This window comes from Theobroma umbraticum, unplaced genomic scaffold (assembly GCF_002168275.2).
Source record: "Theobroma umbraticum cultivar Fairchild unplaced genomic scaffold, ASM216827v3 scaffold_67.0, whole genome shotgun sequence".
Classification (NCBI taxonomy): domain Eukaryota; kingdom Viridiplantae; phylum Streptophyta; class Magnoliopsida; order Malvales; family Malvaceae; genus Theobroma; species Theobroma umbraticum.
Window position 1 is genome coordinate 202486 of NW_018397262.1, and position 18190 is coordinate 220675.

General features: G+C 33.6%; 3 protein-coding genes across 3 annotated transcripts; 2 read left to right on the forward strand and 1 right to left on the reverse strand.

Moving 5' to 3' along the window:
• Window positions 1-1021: 1021 nt before the first annotated feature.
• Window positions 1022-3638, reverse strand: LOC110419478 (Rieske (2Fe-2S) domain-containing protein). Its single transcript, XM_021432549.2, has 3 exons — window positions 3137-3638; window positions 1435-1695; window positions 1022-1332 (listed from the first exon to the last, which is right to left on the reverse strand). Exons 1-3 carry the CDS (start codon window positions 3557-3559, stop codon window positions 1144-1146), a joined length of 873 nt encoding a protein of 290 aa, XP_021288224.1. The 5' UTR covers window positions 3560-3638; the 3' UTR covers window positions 1022-1143.
• A 3327-nt stretch (window positions 3639-6965) lies between these two features.
• Window positions 6966-9389, forward strand: LOC110419397 (Pentatricopeptide repeat (PPR) superfamily protein). The gene is made up of 2 exons (XM_021432421.2): window positions 6966-7186; window positions 7514-9389. The coding sequence occupies exon 2, from the start codon at window positions 7556-7558 to the stop codon at window positions 8585-8587; it is 1032 nt and encodes a 343-aa protein (XP_021288096.1). The 5' UTR covers window positions 6966-7186; window positions 7514-7555; the 3' UTR covers window positions 8588-9389.
• A 5477-nt stretch (window positions 9390-14866) lies between these two features.
• LOC110419458 (uncharacterized) lies at window positions 14867-17702 on the forward strand. The gene is given in 4 exon segments (XM_021432521.2): window positions 14867-15232; window positions 16435-16657; window positions 17089-17396; window positions 17399-17702. Coding segments are annotated over 4 exon segments (885 nt in total). The 5' UTR covers window positions 14867-14983; the 3' UTR covers window positions 17504-17702.
• Window positions 17703-18190: the final 488 nt, after the last annotated feature.

Sequence of the window (18190 nt, forward strand, 5' to 3'; positions counted from 1 at the left end):
CACTATCAAAATACAAATCTCTACGTGTATACCATAACGGATTTTCATAAATTCTGAATATAAGATTGAAGGTGTCATATTAATCTCTTCCCATTGGGGCCTTCAAGTCCAAATCAAACCTAATACAAGTTGCACAAAATTTTTAAGATCACACCAACAGGTGTAAGATTCTAGTGATATTAATCACGTCAACCCAAAATATAAGTTCAAGTCTCTACATATATAATATAGCGGATTCTCACAAATTCTTAACAAAGGGGCGCAACAATTATTATCCAGCCTTATTTATTGTTTAACCTGCTTCTTGCCTAGACTTCCTTATATGAACAATAAGAAGAATTAATGAGGGTTACACCTCAAATTCAGAAAGAGCAAGACTAGACTTAGAATTAGAAGGAAAAATGTGTATTGTCATTCACTTTGAATGTATAGTTTAGTGCTAAATCTAACCTATAGATTAATCTATATTAATAGGTTTGGTTACTGGGATATGGTATCACTTGATTCGCAATATTAAACTTAATCAGAAACATTACTAATAGTCTATATGGATGAAGAGAAAGAAACTAACTTAACCAAACTATTGAGGAAAGAAGAAATTTGTTCCTTTTTTCCAACCAAACGCAGTATTAAAGAATCCAATTCGGACTTAAGTCGGTAATTTTGCATATCAATGTAGGTTTGCCCCCACCCGATTTGATGCTGAAGTGGGCAATTTTGCATTAAGACTGTCATTGTTGCATCATTGATGCTAGTATCTGCCACTGGTTTGTGTTGTTTTCATCTTCTGTTTGCTTGTAGTATTATTCTTATGTGGACGTGTTTTCCTGTATAGTGTTGGTCAATATATTTGAACGTGTGCGCTCACAGACACACGTGAATACACAACCTACCATTTCTGGTCATCATGAAGACTTCCTTTGTTTGGAGTCATTTCCAAGATGCAGTTAAACACAACGTTATAAGGCTGTTGGTTTCATGGAAATTGGTATTTTGTTATACATATTAATCAGGAATCATCAACAATCAATGTCGTCAAATTTCTAGGCAAATATCCAGAGAATTCAAGTGATTATACATGACAATTTAGTGAGAATAGGAAGAGAAGATATCCCCCTTGTGAATGAAATGGTAATTGTAATTCTAGTTGAAGGCATTTGAAGCAGCATATATGAAGTCCAAGAAGCCCGTTCCTTTCAAAAGACCTTTACCGGTTAGGAGCTCGAAATCCAGCAACAGCAGGAAACCGATGATAGCTGCCTTCCCATTTATAATTTCATTCTTTCCCGTGAAACCAAACCCCTCTGAGTTCTCATCAACTACCATTCTCACCTAAAGAATATTAGACGCAAAAATTTATCTAACAAGTCAATTTCATGCTTCTACCATGTCTGAATGTTTTTTTGCTTTGAAAAACAACAGCAATGTAGTTACCTCATCCACATTGACATCGGTAGCCGTTACACCAGGTTGAGCTCTCCCACTAAAGACAATCTCTGCAGCTGCATCAGCTTTTGCACTGCCTCTCATGCTGATTAAAATGTTTTCTTCATCTGTTTTTACAGGGTAGATATACAATGTCCTCAAAGCAGGTGTAAGGACTCGCAGCACCGGGTTTTTTGGATACCATTCCTTGATGGCTCCAGTCCGAAGATCAAATGTGCTATCAGTTGTTGGACAAACTATACAACCATCCTGTAAGAAAAATGAAGAATATAATCAGACACTTTGCTTTCCATCATTCTAGATATCACAAATGGAAGCAGGCTGCGAATTACAGAGAACAATAGCCTCATGTCCAAATTCATAAAAGTTTCTAATGTTCCTGAGCAGGTAAAAATATCTGATTGGTATTTACAACTGCTAAAACTCTGTATATGAAATGAAAGCAATTAAAATAAAAACCAGAACCGTTCACATAAAACAATACCTGCAAGGTATTTGATTATTAGATAATTGTTGCATGTCAGATATGAAGTGACAGACCTTGGAAGTGCAATACTATAAGTTGATGATTTCGGGGCTCGAGAACTCAAAGGTTCCACATAAAAAGTCCAAGTTGACATCAATACAGGTATTCTATCCGATGAAAGAATTGGATTCTTGTAAGACCTGGACAGGGTCAATGCCTATCATAGTCACAAATTCTTACATGATCCACGAAGACATAAAACAAGTATAACGCCAAAGAAGTCAAGATGATAATCACCATCAAATTGCTTAGCTAAGTAGGGAAGATGAAAAAATGATCTAGGGAAGACAGGAAGGAGGAAATTAGAGAATAGTAAAAATTAAAATTTTCTACTTGTTCTTAGAAACAGCACAAAAGAAAAAGTTCAAATTCTTTGTCATTATATAACTTCTCATGTTGTCTCAAATTTTCCTCTTCTGATGTCCAACTGATTGGCCAAGAACAATGTCTCCAACTTGGAAAGATGACAGTGTACAAAAGAGAAGTACTTTTATCCTCCCGCTTCTCTGTCCAAGCAAGCAACAGAGAAGCATTATTGCCTCTAGACAGTTTTGGTGTTTCATCTTGTTTTGGCTTCTGGACAATACAATTTACTGAATAATCAAGCCCACTACCAGCGAATCAGTGTTCACCAACAGGAGACAAAAGGAATGCACTTTGGATTGGCTTTTTCCGCCATACCAGCAACGATTGTCCCAGCCAGACAACAGATTTTCTTTCAATACCAAAAGTTGTGGAGTTTATTGTAAACTCCCTTCAATTATAAACGATTTAGACAATGTGGAAGACATATGGGCATTGCATAGCAGAGCATAAAGCTGATGACACACAATTCTCAATTCTCCTAAAGACCCTCTTCATCTGAGGGCAGTGTTAGAACTTACATATAAAAAGTTAGGATCTTTACTACTAGCTTAAATTTTGAGATAATTTGTTCACTAACTCCTGAAAATGAGTAGAGATATCGTGCTGGAATCCCCTAAATCTCACCCCTTTCTATTACCTTTTCAACCCAATCTCTGTTGCCCATTCACACAGATGTTATGTGCCATGCTCTTACAATACTTGAATTCCACATGACTGAACCTGACACTTAAATTGCGATGAACTTACTTCCAGTTCTTAGAGGGATGCAAATGGCAGAGTAAATGAGAAAAAAAGAACCTGGGTGAGCTTGGCGTTGAGCAAGCCTTCAGTGTAAGCTCCTTCAGCAGGCGAACGATTCTCAATAGCGAAAATCTCATCCTTATACCAAAGCAACAGTATTGTCTCCCCGTCTTGAATGATCACGCGCCGCTCTCCCTTGGGCAGCGCTGCCAGCGGCACCACCGGCACCCAGTTCTGAACACCACCACCGCTCGACGCCGCTGATTCTTCGCTCAGAGAAGACACTTCTGTCGCTTTGCACGTGATTATGCTGCTACTACTACATTGTTTACGGGCGAAACGGTAGCCAAGAGACGGAGGGTTGTTGGCGCGGAGGAGAATTGGGCGTGGCGATGGGAGATTGAGGCGGCGGCTGCGGCCGCGGAGAGCAGGGGTAGGGGCAGGGATGAAATGGTAATTAGGGTGGAAAGCTGTGGACATGGCGAGAGGAGAGAATAGGCGAGGGAGAGAGTGAAGGGGTTTGCATGGCCACAGAAAGGGTGAGTGGATAAACTAACTTCTGGAGGAGCAAATGGGGAGTATGGTTAGTGTGGGTCTAGTGTCCACAATTTTCATTTCTCATTTTTTTATGAATCCAATTACCCATGTTCATTTTTTTTAATTTCCTTTTCACTATTTGTTACTCTTTCTTCTTTCTTCTAATTTCATTTCAAGAATTTTTTGTACTAAATTTTAACTGAATAAATATATAATTTAAGCTTTAATGTGTAATGTAAACATTTGATTTTGCTTGTAGTAACCTAATCATTTCTAGGTCTAATGCTGTCCTTTTATATAGTTTTCAACTTTTTTTCTTGGAAGAGGGTGTATTTCATTCATTAACCAATAACGTAGTTACAATATAAGAGAAACAATGGACATTCCAAGTGCATAAATTAACCCATTCCCACATTTATTCTTACTACATGGAGGTCAAGCCTCATTAATATCCTTCTCATCTCGTTTTTTTTTTTTTGTAAAATACATAAACTTCCTAAACTTTTAACCATAATTACATGTGAATCTATCAATTTTCAAAATGAACACTTCATTTTAAAAGCATAGATTTTACTCTAATCGTTAATCAAATTGTTAATATTTTTATTAATTTAATAACATGATAATATTGAAAAGATAATTTTACCTTTCATTAATTTTAAAAATTACTAAACTATAACTTTTTCAAAAAAAAAAAAACTATCTCGCCAACTAGGATGGTGCTCCTGAAGAAATTAATAGGGAGCACTAGATTGGCACTCCTTAGATCTAGTGCTCCCTTGGGATTGTCAGTCAAAGTAAGAGAGCATTGTTGGCAAACCTAAAAGAGTGAAAAAGTAATAAAGGTATTTTAAACATTTCATACTTAATCATTAACATCGTTTACATATTTGAGACGAAGTGTTTGTTTTAAAAACTAATTGACTCATGTGTAATTATGATCAAAAGTAAAAAAAATTTGATTATTTTACCTTTTTTCATTTTATATAAAAATATAAGGTTGGTGCTAATAGCATTTTTCCTTCATACAATAGTAATACAAAGGACATTTTACATGTGTTACAAACTCAAAACCACAAAGCGAGGAAGAAAAGGAGGTGATGTTGCTGATACTCAAGGGGAGGAGGTAAAATCAATACCCATGGAAAAGTGGGGCGACACCGATATCTAGAGAAAGTTAAGATTGTCGAGTCTCTTCCTTAGCTCTCTCTCAAGTGTTTTAAGAGCAATATGTATTTTCCATATATAAAATAAGACATATTTTTGGGCAATTATATTAATCTTAATCATAGTTGGACTAGCATAATTTTTTACCTTTTATAAAATTGTTATTACTTAATTGAACTCTTTCAATTAAGTTCTTGAAGTTCAAATTTTCCTTTTCAATTAAGTTCAATTTAATTTCACATTTTACATTCTCAATTATCATTTTTTAACGTGTGTGATGCATTTACTACTTAACATGTTGGCTGTAAATATGAATTATAATCTTAATCCGAAAAGCATTAGATGAATTAAAACACAATTGCATTTATCTTCAATTTCCCAAATTGATTATTTTTATTTATAGATCCAAATTGACATCTAAAATTGTATCATGGCTATCTCAATGTTAAAAAAGAGTCATAGTGGTTAACCTTTCAATGTTTAGTATTTAGTGTAACTCCTTTCTCATCATTCAACATCATGATAAAACATATATCATGATTCAGTATTTACTCTATATAAATTTTTTTCTTTATCATTTTAGTTCTTAATGCTCGCTATTGACTCTTAATGAAATTCAAAAAACCTTTATTCTAAATCTTGATTCGACTTTGACCAAGAATTTGCATGAGTTAAAACATGCTAAGTATTGCTATTCAAAAAAAAAAAAAAACATGCTAAGTATCTATGAGATATCTTCCTCAAATCACTAGGATGATGTATCTTTTATTGACCATTCGTTTATCTTCATGTTCTTCATGCTATATCGAATATTCATCCAATTTTACATTATTAGCTAAGACTAGTTAAGATGATATCAAAGTATAACAATATCAATATCAAATAATTTGGTGATATCAAATTTAAGAATCATTTACATGACTAACACATGAGAATATATTTTAAAAAATACTTATAGTAAATTACCAAATGCATTTCTCAGAGACGATTATGTTCAATGAACTTGTTTTTCTAACAAACATCTACATGTTAGTTTCAAGTATTTTCATACTTTAAATTTATAAATTGTTTGCCTACTTCACAAATAAGAAACATAACATGTGATAATTTCTCAATTTCTATCAATAGCGTATCTTGATAAAACATCCACTATGAACAATGTAAGAATAATGCTTTGATGCAATGAAGATTTCATAATAATAATACATTATAATTCTTTTACAAAATATATTAATTCACAGACTTTATTTTAGTTTGCAAGGACACACATCAAGTCTATTAAAATTATGACATCAATTAATAACTTGTTAAAAATGTAAAAGTATTAAAGATAGTTGATGATGGTTATGTTTTAGTTAATATTTTTCTTGAAAACTATATAAATATAATTTATTATGGGCTTACACGACATAAAGTTGAAATTGATAATGGTGACCATGAGATTGTAACTTTAATAGTGAAATTGAGAGCTACAAGGATGAGATTGAAACCAATGGTGATACATTATTATGGGTTGATTTATTTATAAATTTTGGGTAAAATACCTTTATATCTTTAAACAAGTTCATTTATTTTTAAAATGAATACTTCATTTTAAGAATGTAAACACTGTTAACAGAAATAATTAAATAACTAAAATATTTTTTTTTTTTTCAAATAATGTGATTGATCGACAACGCTCCCATTCGCTGTTTGACCACCCCACTACAAGTGCTCCCCAAGAAAAGAAGCACCCTTGGAAGCATCGATTTGGTGCTCCCTCCGATCGGAGATCAATGCTCTCTTCCCTTGGGAGCATCACTGCTCCTCTCAATGCTCCCTTGAATTTTTTTTTGTGTAAAAAAATATTATATAATAGTAATTTTTAAAATTATTAAAAAATAAAATTATTTTTTTAATATTATTTAAATTATCAAACAAATTAAAGTACTAATAGTTGATCAATAGTTGAACTTATGTGTTTAACAGATGAATTTTCTTATTGTGGAGCGTCCATTTCGAAAATCAATTGGTTTGTTTGTAATTATGTCTAAAAGTTAGAGAGATGGGATATTTCACTTCAAAGTTTTGTATTTTATTATTAAAATTCATTTTTATTATAAGTTTATACTATAACTTGGTTATTTTATTTTATATTTTTTTATAATTTTGATTCTAAGTTCTATTTAATTAAAATATTAAGATGACAATATAAGTTTTTATTATTTTAATAAAATATTATGGAGGGAGTAGCCTTCCCCCCCTCGCTTAGTTTTCTCACGTTCAATTCCACCGGTGAACCCCAATAGAATCCTCCTCCACGCCGACGAGCGGGGGCTCTCCTTTACCGGAGCTTTCTCTTCCTCCACTGTTACTTTCCGAGCCACCCTCTTCCTAGCGACGATCGCGGACTCCATGAAACAGGTCTCCCTCGCTATCTTCCTCTCTTAAATTCGATTTTTCTCTTTAAGTTTTGGTGTATAAAAAGTTATGGAAACTGAATTAGTGCAACGTTGGGTCCTTATTTACAGCAAATTAGAGTTTGGGAAGGTTGGGTTTACCCAATGAAGCTTGAATTCGCACTCATATTTGTCATTCCTTGAATTTTCACTGTTAATCCTGAAAATGATGCCTTATTTGGTATTAGCATAGCATAGTTATGTTGGAAAGTTTATCATTATAAGTATATCCCAAATATCCTGTTCCATTTTCTTCTTTATTTAACTGTTTTGCATGATTCATTCCTTCCAGGTTGGACACTCTTACTAGCACTGGTATGTCATAAACCCGAAAATGGCAACTAGACCAACAAATCTTTACAGAACTCTGTTTAATCTTTATCCATGCGTTTTCCACTCTTCTTTAATTCACTCAATCTCTTCATTACACTCCGTTGAAGAAACCATCAAAGCTGCTGTTGAAGCCAAATCCTACAAACAACTTCCTGATATTCTCATTGCTGTAAAAAAAGCTGCGCTCATTCCGAATCCTTTCTCATTTCTCTCCACCTTCCCTTTGAAGCTTAGAACCCAAATCATTGATGAAATTTTACAATCTTTTAAATCTATTAGGCCCCGCTTTCGCCTCCGCATTGCCTATGATCTTCTTCTTTCGGACACTCTTCAAAGTCCCCACCCCATCCCTCTTTCGCTTGCCATCCTTCAATGCACTCTTCGATCTGGCTGTCTCCCTGCTCCGCAAATCAAACTCCTCCTTTCTTCTGCATGGCTTAACTGCCAAGGCCAATCTCAGTCTGTTTCTGATAGCCTTATGGAGATGCAAGACATCGGATATTGTCCTGACTCACTAATGTGCAATTACCTTATATCATCTCTTTGTGCTGTTGATCGGTTGGAGGAGGCAGTTAAAGTCTTGAAGGGTATGAGTGGAGCCGGTTCCCTTCCTGATTTGGAGAGCTATGCTGGTTTAATTGCTGCAATGTGCACATTTAGAAAAACAGTTGATGCGGTGGAGTTAATGAAGCAAATGGTCCAGAAAGCTAGATTGACACCGAGGCAGGGAACAGTGGTGAAAGTGTTGGCAACTTTACGGGCAAATAGAGAGATATGGAAAGCTATTGAGATGATTGAATTCTTGGAGAGAGAAGGTAACCCTGTTGGGTTTGAGAGCTATGAGTTAGTGGTTGAAGGATGCTTGGAATGTTGTGAGTATATTTTGGCAGGAAAGGTGGTTATAGCAATGACTGAGAGGGGCTTTATACCCTATATTAAGGTCAGACAAAAGGTTGTTGAGGGTTTATATAATGCTGATGAGCTGAAACTTGCCTTTTCAGTAAGGGAAAGATTTGCAGAACTGGGGTCTTAGATACTTTAGCTTCTATGAGTGGTCTGTACTAGTTTTCTTAAACTAGAAAATCAGCATTGGCCATGGTAGCTAATATGCCTTCAAAAATTAAGGGAATGACATATCCTTTGGGATTGTCCTATGATTAAGAAAGCAGCCTAGTGTCGATCATTTGTTGGCATAGTACTTTAAGTTGTATAATTTGGTTAATGTGTGGGTGGAGAGATTTCTATGCTTTTTGATCCTTATTTCTCATGGCTGTGATAAGCTTGAGCTATGGTTATTCAACGAGGTGGAATAGGTGAAGGACTCTTGAAAGTTAACAAGGACTCAATCAACTAAGCAAGTACTGATTGGTTGCCTAAATATGTCAAAGGTGAATGTGGACATCACTTCTATGGGCAATCCAGGCACAGTAGGTGCAGGAGTGGTGCTTAGAGATCATCTGGAAGGTGGCTCGAACATCTCACTTGTGTAGTTGGTGTGGCTATAGAGTTGACAGAAGAACTATGGGCCATGGTCTGCATATTTTCTTGAACTTGTTTTAAGAGAGGCCTATGATTGATAAGGATTGAGATAGTGCTACAATATCTTCTTATCCTTGTTTTCCTTTATTGAAGAACATTAACAGCCTCCTAGAACATGATTGGAAATTGTCTATTACGTATGTTCTTTGAGATGAGAGGCAAATTTTTGTGCAAATTGCTTGCTGACTCATCTTTAATTCATGTGTCTGGATCTATATGAGTTTGTAATCCACCCTAGGAAACCCAGAGTTTTGATTCAAATTGCTCTTGTTCATGAGTTAAAGTATTGAGGTTTGATGGCTCAAATATAATAGAATTATTTAGATGATTTACATCTTTTCTTTTAAAAAATGTATCAATTGTTTTGTTAGAGGGGCCAAAGACAAAGGAGATTCCATATAAATAAATACTATATAACTTTAAGAGAGAGATGCTTTTACAAAATTACTGCATGTTTACTAACATTAATACTTGTTACATAAAAAGGATAGTATAAAATAACTATTGGAACACAATTATATATGATCATTCATGATCAGATTATATGTTATATCTACCAAGTCAAAGATAATTTATTCAACTATACCATTAATTCTTTAAATGAGAACTAAGAAGGAAGATGATTAAAGACGAATAAAAATAATATTATAAGTTTTAAGTCCTAGACCATTTAATTTGAAGGACAAAAGATGGCACCTAACTTTGAGTATCATTAAACCAATTAATTTATCAAAAGTTAAAAGATGCTCTTGACAATGTAGCTAGTACATAGTAAAGTAAAAAATTTTAAAAATTTTGATTTTGAGCCATAAATATACTACCCTCTGCCGTCGCTTGTGACATTTTTATTTTTCACGTCAATGTTATGTCAACGTCACTTGGTGTATGAGATGAAAAGTTTATATTTTGATTAACAATAATTAGTCAACATTAATTACAAGTGTGCATAAATAAAGATTTATTTAAATTTTTTAAAACAATTCAGAAGTTTTTTTCCCAACATTATACCTTTTATTATCTAAAATTATCATTTGCTTTTTTATACGAAAAGGGACTTTGCTTTTTTGCTACAAGAGCGAAATTTCCTTTTCATAGTTATGGTTGAAAGGTGAGGACAAACAACAATTGGGGAGGAAATCAAACCCACAGCACAAGCATTGCTTTTATGGCCACTGGCAGAGTCAAGTTGTAGATAATGTAAGCCATAAAACTAATCCTACAATAATCCAAACCCCATCACCATGCAAAACCAAGTCACCAAAATATGCATGGAAAACGTGCTCCCACCTTTCCAACTAATGTGTTTCACATCTTGTCCCCTACCCTTTAAAGGGCCTCTCAAGCTATGAAAAGTTGTAGTATAAGTGTACTACATAATAAATTAAAGTAAATAATTATCATATAACTCATATCGAATTTTTGAACTTTATAGACAAATTTACATAATCCACATGTGTTCATCTAATAATTATATCAATTTATTGATTTTTTTAACTATAATCAAAATGAGAAATTAAAAAATTTTATGGTCGATGTATATAATAATTTCTTAATAAGATATATTTCCTTTTCTATTCCATTATAAAATATATTTCGTAGCATAATTGGTTTTTTATACAAAGCTTACTTTTTTATCTATATATATATATATCAAATTAGGTAATTTTAATATATCCCATTATCTAATTGTTTTTCCACATTTATAAGATTTCATTGTCTTCACTATTATTTGTAGATTTTTTAATGGATTCTTTTCAAAAATACCTTTCATACATAAAGAGTTTTTGAAAATAACCTTCTTCATAATTTTAACTATTTTTAATCAAGAAAAATTAATTTTGTATAAAATTACCCTTAATGAAACTGATGCATATGTTTGGATTTACGTCTCAAATCGACTCATATTCTTTAAGTTTTCTTTACCAGACCATTCATCTCCAGAGTATTCCTTATCAGAAAGAAAAACCTTTAAGCATTTTAAGCATTTTTGAACGATTTTTGATACATGAAAAAAAAAATCTTTGAATATTTTGAGCATTTTGAAGTGATTTTTGATACACGAAGAAAAACTTTTGAGTGGTTTGAGCATTTTAAGTATTTTGGAGTGATTTTTGATAAACAAAAAAAAACTTTTGAATATTTTAAGCAACTTTTGCCAAGTAGACATATTTGTTGATTATGTTATTAAATGAAATATAATGTGTTATTTGAAGTTGTTGATTTTTTTAAATAAAATTTGGTAGTTTTGGTGGTTTTTAGGTATTGTGTAACTAACTTTTAAGCATTGCGTGATTAGTTTTTAAGCATTGCATTACTAATTTTTAAACATTTCATGACTAGTTGATAAGGTATTGCTTACCTTAGGTATTACGTGACTAGTTTTTAGGTATTGTCTGACTTAGGTATTGTTTAAAAACCAATCACGCAATGCCCAAAAACCAATCACGCAATGTGTAAGTTGCGTAATCCTTAAAAACTAGAGATGTAATGATTAGTCACGTAATACCTAAAAACTAGTCTCACAATACTTAAAAGTTAGTGACATAATGTCTAAAAACTAGTAATACAATACCTAATAACTAACTGGTTTACTTGCTTGTAGTCAAGTTTAAGTTGCCAAAGTCATATAGTGTTCTAATTTACAGATATATCTAATCAATTTCAACCTTTTAACTTTGGGGTTTTATGAATATAAACCAATAAACTCAAGAACCTAAAACACACACTTTGATGTCATTTCTACTCTTTGGGATGATGAGGAAGAGTTGGAGAACGAGATAGAAAGTATTTGACTAGAGAGAGAAATTGGGATTTAATTTTGAAATTTTTATTTGGATGTCGGGTAAGAGAAAACCGAAACTAGTTTAATTTGTTTGAAATTATTTAAAGGACATTGTTGTCAAGTCATGTCAAAAATTAGTTAAAAATAATTAAAATTATAATGAAGGATATTTTTTTATTAGGTTTATGAGGAGGGTTATTTCTCACAATTTTCTTTTTTCATATTTAAATAAGCCTTTACAAGTTGTTTTAATGTTGTAAACTCTAATAACTTTTTAAGTCTTTCAAATTTCAACTTAATCTATTATGTATCGCGAGTAATTTTTAAAATGAGTAAAGATATTTTTGTCTAAAAATATTTAAACTTATTTTGTAAGAGATGAACTAGTTAATATCGAGTAAAATTAATTTTGGACAAAATTGTCTTTAATGAAACTGATCCATATGTTTGGGTTTGCATCTCAAATTGACTCATATCTTTTAAGCTTTCTTTACTAGACCATTCATCTCCGGAGTATTCCTCATCAAAAAGAAAAACCTTTAAGCTTTTTAAGCATTTTAGAGTGATTTTTGATACATGAAGAAAAATCTTTGAGCGTTTTGAGCATTTTAAGTATTTTGAAGCAGTTTTTTATAAACGAAGAAAAATCTTTGAGCATTTTTTGACAAGTAGGCATATTTGTTGATTATGTTATTAAATAGAATATAGTATGTTGTTTGAAGTTGATGATTTTGTTGACTAGAATTTGATAGTTTTGATGGTTTTTAGGCATTGTGTAATCAATTTTTAGGTATTGCATGACTGGTTTTTATGTATTACGTTTCTAATTTTTAAATATTGTGTGATTGATTGATAGGACATTTCGTGATTAGTTAGTAAAGCATTGCGTGATTGGTTAATAGGACATTGCGTGATTGGTTTTTAAGCATTGTTTAAAAAATAGTCGCATAATACCTAAAACCTAGTCACGTAATGTCTAAGTTGTGCATTCCTTAAAAACCAGAGACGTGATGATTAAGTTACGCAATGTCTAATAATCAATCTCACAATACTTAAAAATTAATGATATAATGCTTAAAAACCAATAATACAATACCTAATAATTAATTGATTTGCATGCTTGCAAGTTAGATTTAGGTTGCAAAAATAGTGTTCTAATTTACAGATATATCTAATCAATTTCAACTCTTTAACTTTAGAGTTGCATCAGAGCATTTTGCTTATTGGTTGGTGCATAATCTCCCTGCTTAAAGAGTAGGGTTCAAACCAATAAATCCAAGAATCTAAAACATACAACTTTACTATTTAGGATGAAAAAAAAAACTTGAATCGTGAGATAGAAAGTATTTGATAAAAGAGAAAAATTGAGATTTAATTTTGAAATTTTTTTTTGGATCATGGGATAGAAAAAATCAAAACCGTTTTAATTTGTTTGAAATTGTTTAAAGGATATTGTTGTCAAGTTATGTCAAAAACTGACTAAAAATAATTAAAATTATAATAGAACATATATTTGAATTTGGCTGATAAGGAGAGTTATTTTTTATAATTTTCTTTTTTGTATATTTAAATAAGCCTTTACAATTTGTTGTCATATTGTAAACTCTAGTAACTTTTTAAATATATCAAATTTCAACTTAATCTATTATCTATCACTAATAATTTTCTAAAATGAGTAAAGATATTTTTATCCAAATATTTAAACTTATTCCATAAGAGACGAACTAGTTAATACCAAAAGAAATCAATGTTAATTATATTATGTTTTGAAGAAATGTTCATTCTCGGAAATGGTTATCCCCTAACTCAAAAATGAACCCAAGGAGTTAATCGTTTTCATCTAAGTAGAAGGAGAGGGGAATGACTTAAGCTATTACCCCAACCAAAATCTTATCCTTTGTCTCTTTCCAGTAGACCTGTCAAAATGGGCTTGGTCCCGTCGGGCCAGCCATTTTTTTAAAATATGGACGGGCTGGGCTTAAAATTTAAGCCCGTATTAAAACCGGCTAAACGGTTAGCCCGTTTAGGCCCGAGGCTGATCCGGGTTGGTACGGGCCACCCCGGCGGCCGCAGGGGGAATGGGACTCGTGGGAGCCGAGGGGGGCGGGCAGCGCCGCAGGGGGAACCGGGACTCGTGGGAGCCGGAGGGGGGCGGGTAGGGCCGCAGGGGGGAACCGGGACTCGTGGGAGCCGGAGGAGGGCGACAGGGCCGCAGGGGGGAACCGGGCGTGGGAGCCGGAGGAGGGGCGGCAGGGCCGCAGGGGGAACCGGGACTCGGCCGTGGGAGCCGGAGGGGGCGGGCAGGGCCGCAGGGCGAAAGGCGTAGAGGTTTTTTCCTGATCTGATCTCGCTTAAGAGAAGATGAATGCGGAAAGGTTCTTTTTATCCCTGTGCAGTAGGACGGTTGGTGTCCTTTACCGGTCAAACTCTTGAAAGCAAGCCACAAGTGGAACAACCGATGCTTTTGTCATTCAGTTGACTCCTTGCGCCAGTCCGCACAGACAGAAGAAAAAGTCCCTCCTTGCCTAGGAGCTCTTGTCTTAAAAGACGAATACGAGTTAGCAGGCTCGTGGGAGCCGGAGGAGGGGGGCAGGGCTAGCCCGGCCCGGGCCATGGGCTAGCAAGGGCTGGATTGGGCTGAACATTTTTAACCCGTATAAAATATGGGCTGGCCCGGTCCGTCCATATTTTTTCAGCCCACAAGAGCTAGGGCCGGGTTGGGCCGGGCCAGCTCATATTGACAGGTCTACTTTCCAGGGACTTAAGTGAAGAGCCTCAAAATCTTTTTGGGTTATAATAGAATTTTATCAACATGATGGGGTAAACTTCTAATTTTACAAAATTATTGGGGTTCAAATTTTTATTTTATTGTCTCTGCAAAATTGTCTGAAAACATATATCATAAATAATAAAAAAAATCTTATGAATGCTGACGTGGAATGTTGGTGCGTGTATATATATTCTTCTCCCGGATGATAGATTTTTGGTGCAAGAGCCTTTTCTTCTTCTTCTTCTTCATTTCCACATGTTTTTCTCTTTCTTTAAACCTTCTTTCCTCTTATATATATCCAGATTCCATTAATATCTGGGTTTGGCTCGAAAGAAGAAATGGGTAAGCTTATTGGAGAGAAGGCTCTTGAACAGTACCATGGTCATCATCATCATAATCAGCATGGCTGCTACTATAATTACAGCCTGGAAGAGAAAGTTTCAGAGTTTCTGGACAACAACAATTTTGCTGAATCCGATGCTTGTCTTAACCAAGAAACTATTGATGGCTATGGATCAGATGGTAATGAATCCAATGACCCTATTGAACGTACCCTTTACTGGGAATCCCAGGAGGCTTTGCTTCAGGTATATTTATATCTATCCGTATATCATGTTACCACATAGTTATTTAATTACCATGGGAATGGGATTTTCATCTTCGTTTCTATGGATTTTGGGTTCATAAACATCTCATGATATTTCTGTAAACCTGGTTTCAAGGTTAACTATTCATAGGGGAAAAAAAAATCAGAAATAGCAGACAAAGGAGCAGCTTTCTTTGAAATAGCAGACATGGTTTTGATGGGTTTGTCCATAAGCTAGCTAGAAACCGGACAAAATATCAAATAAAGATTTACTTCCATAAGCTAGCTGCATCTGAGACTTGTTAGTCAGTTAAAGAAAGCAAAGTCAAAAATGGAGAGAGAGGTGAATCAGGGGGGTGTTGATTGTTTTGTAAATGAATGTTTGCAATTAATCCACATGTTGGGTTGCAGAGCTTCATGAACATAGAAAAGCCCCTATTTTTTGTATGGTACACAAATGATAAACCAGAGCCTTCTGTTTGCCCTTTTCATACACAGATGATCCCCATTTTTGGACTGATTTTGACAGTAAACCTCACAACTATTTATTCCTTAAAATAATTTATTATAAGACATAAATTACAAGCTAAACGAATTACAATATATTAAAAACCCCTTTTTTTGGACTGATTTTGACAGTAAACCTCAGAACTATTTATTCCTTAAAATAATTTATTATAAGATATAAATTACAAGCTAAACAAATTAAAATATATTAAAATTAGGTGAATGATTGTGTTATGAATTTCAGTAAAAAATGATATAAGTCTTGAACTTATAAGTAAAGAATTTTTTTTCACATGATAGACATGTTTTTTAAGCTAGAGGTGTGATCTTATGATAAACTGGTATTAAAATTTATTCAATTTTTCATTAAAATGAGATTTCTATGAGTGATATGAGGATCAAGATAATCTCGGACAAATATGAGTTTCTCTCCTTTACGGGTGAACGAACCAAGGTAAGTTTATTTCGTTTATATGTAAAAAGAACTAATATAACGGCAAATATTCTACTTGTCTTTCATCTAATAATCTTGTATTTTAAATTAAAAATATAATACTTCAAAATCAAGGGAAAAAAAATTCCTTCCTCACATTAACTACGAAATTTTATGCAAAAATTTCATTACCAAAATGTTCAAATTTGGTTTAACAGTAGATTCTTCATTTTTTATATAACTGTTTTTTTTTTTTGTTTCAGGAAATTCTAGAGCGTTATGTGTTGACAGGTTCCAAGTTACGACAAGAAATTTGTCGAATCATAGAGGTAGCAAGAGAGACAGACTTTTGCAGCTGCACCAAGCCAAGCATCGATGGTTGCACCAACTGCTTGCGAAAGAGAGTAATCAGTCTGCTTTGTGATAGAGGACTTAATGCCTCTCTCTGTGTTTCTAAGTGGAAACACACCAAAAAGTATCCCGGAGGTTAATTTCTCATTATATTATTGATTTAATATAGAATTTTATCGATATATTATGATTTCATTTAATTTATCGAATGCCATGATTTACACCCATTTATAAGATATTATATGATATGATATATTAAACTTTATAATTTACCAAATATTACGATTTACGTCAACTTATAAGATATTATCTGTTTAGTATATTGAACTTAACAGTTTTACCTCACATAAAATATTTCATTAAAAATGGTGCTAACACTTAAATACTCTATCGTAGTTTAATACATATCGATGTGAAATTTACGATTCTCTTTTAAGATTTTGATATATATTTTTAATTTCATTGATGTAAAAAATAATGAAATTAAAATATTCCATTAATGCAAGAGATAAATTTTGATAAAATATTGATCTAGTTATGTTATGTATTTACCTAATGACTTTCAGGGACACATGAATACATTGAGGTGATTGCTAGCACACAGGGGAAGAAGAAGCAAGTCCCGTTTGTGATCGAATTGGAGTTCCGAGACCAATTCGAGATTGCGAAAGCGTGCGATGAGTACAGCAAGCTTGTAGAGCAATTACCCAAGTGTTACGTAGGCAAAGCTGATTACCTGAACGCCATGGTTGGTGTCATGTGCGATGCAGCCAAAAGGTCAATGGAGGAGAAGAACCTCCACATGGGTCCATGGAGGAAGAGAAGCTTCATGCAGATGAAATGGTCAAATTCTTCTGAGCCACGCTCTGCTGAATGGAACCCTCCCTTCCAAGTTTTGTTAAGCTCTCGTGCATGCAAGTGCATCAATCTTGCTTCAACCTCTTAGCAGCTCCTGGTAATTTTGTTACGGCCGACAGGTGAGATAATAGGCAAGACCCCATGGTAGAGAGTCCAGACGGGGAGCCAATTTTTGTATCCTGAGGAAAAATTGAGTGTCAGGTTAGGGTCAACATAGAGTGTATGAACATATGTAAAGTGCAGAATTCATAGCAGTTTGATTCACAGTAAATGTATGAACTTGCATGGATCATCCAAATTGATGCCTTCTTTAATGTTAAAATGTGAATGCGCCAGTTGAATTTTGCAGGTAGGGGCGAATCAAAGCTGCTGATGAGGAGTGGCTTCCGTCACCTTAATTTTTTTTCTTTGAATCAATTCATTAATCCCATTTATGATTTCATATGATTACCCTTTAATCATAGTTTATGAATAATAATTATAAAATTTGAAAAAAAAAAAACACTGTTCTAACTAAGGTGTATATATCATTTGGAAAGAAGATTCAGGGTGAATTGATTAGGATTGTGTCCCACCTGGTAGAAACGGAGAAGAAATGTAAGACTACACTTTTGACATGTACCTTACAAAACTCTTAAACTATTTGGAGTTTGAAGTTTAGGAAAATTTAAACAAGTTGTTATATTTTTATTAAGTTAAATTAAATTTAAATAAATCTTTATACTTAATTATTGATTAATTGTTATTAATTATAATATTACTTATCTTTTTATATCACGTGATATCAAAATGATATACTGATATATCATA

What these genes read in the sequence shown, in the direction of transcription:
- LOC110419478 (XM_021432549.2), bottom strand. Translation starts at nt 3,559, where the DNA reads ATGTCCACAGCTTTCCACCCTAATTACCATTTCATCCCTGCCCCTACC. An exon ending in TCAACGCCAAGCTCACCCAG is followed by an intron (nt 1,696 to 3,136) that starts GTTCTTTTTTTC and finishes TTTTTCTTACAG; the next exon opens with GATGGTTGTATAGTTTGTCC. An exon ending in CCGATGTCAATGTGGATGAG is followed by an intron (nt 1,333 to 1,434) that starts GTAACTACATTG and finishes AATATTCTTTAG; the next exon opens with GTGAGAATGGTAGTTGATGA.
- LOC110419397 (XM_021432421.2), top strand. Translation starts at nt 7,556, where the DNA reads ATGGCAACTAGACCAACAAATCTTTACAGAACTCTGTTTAATCTTTAT.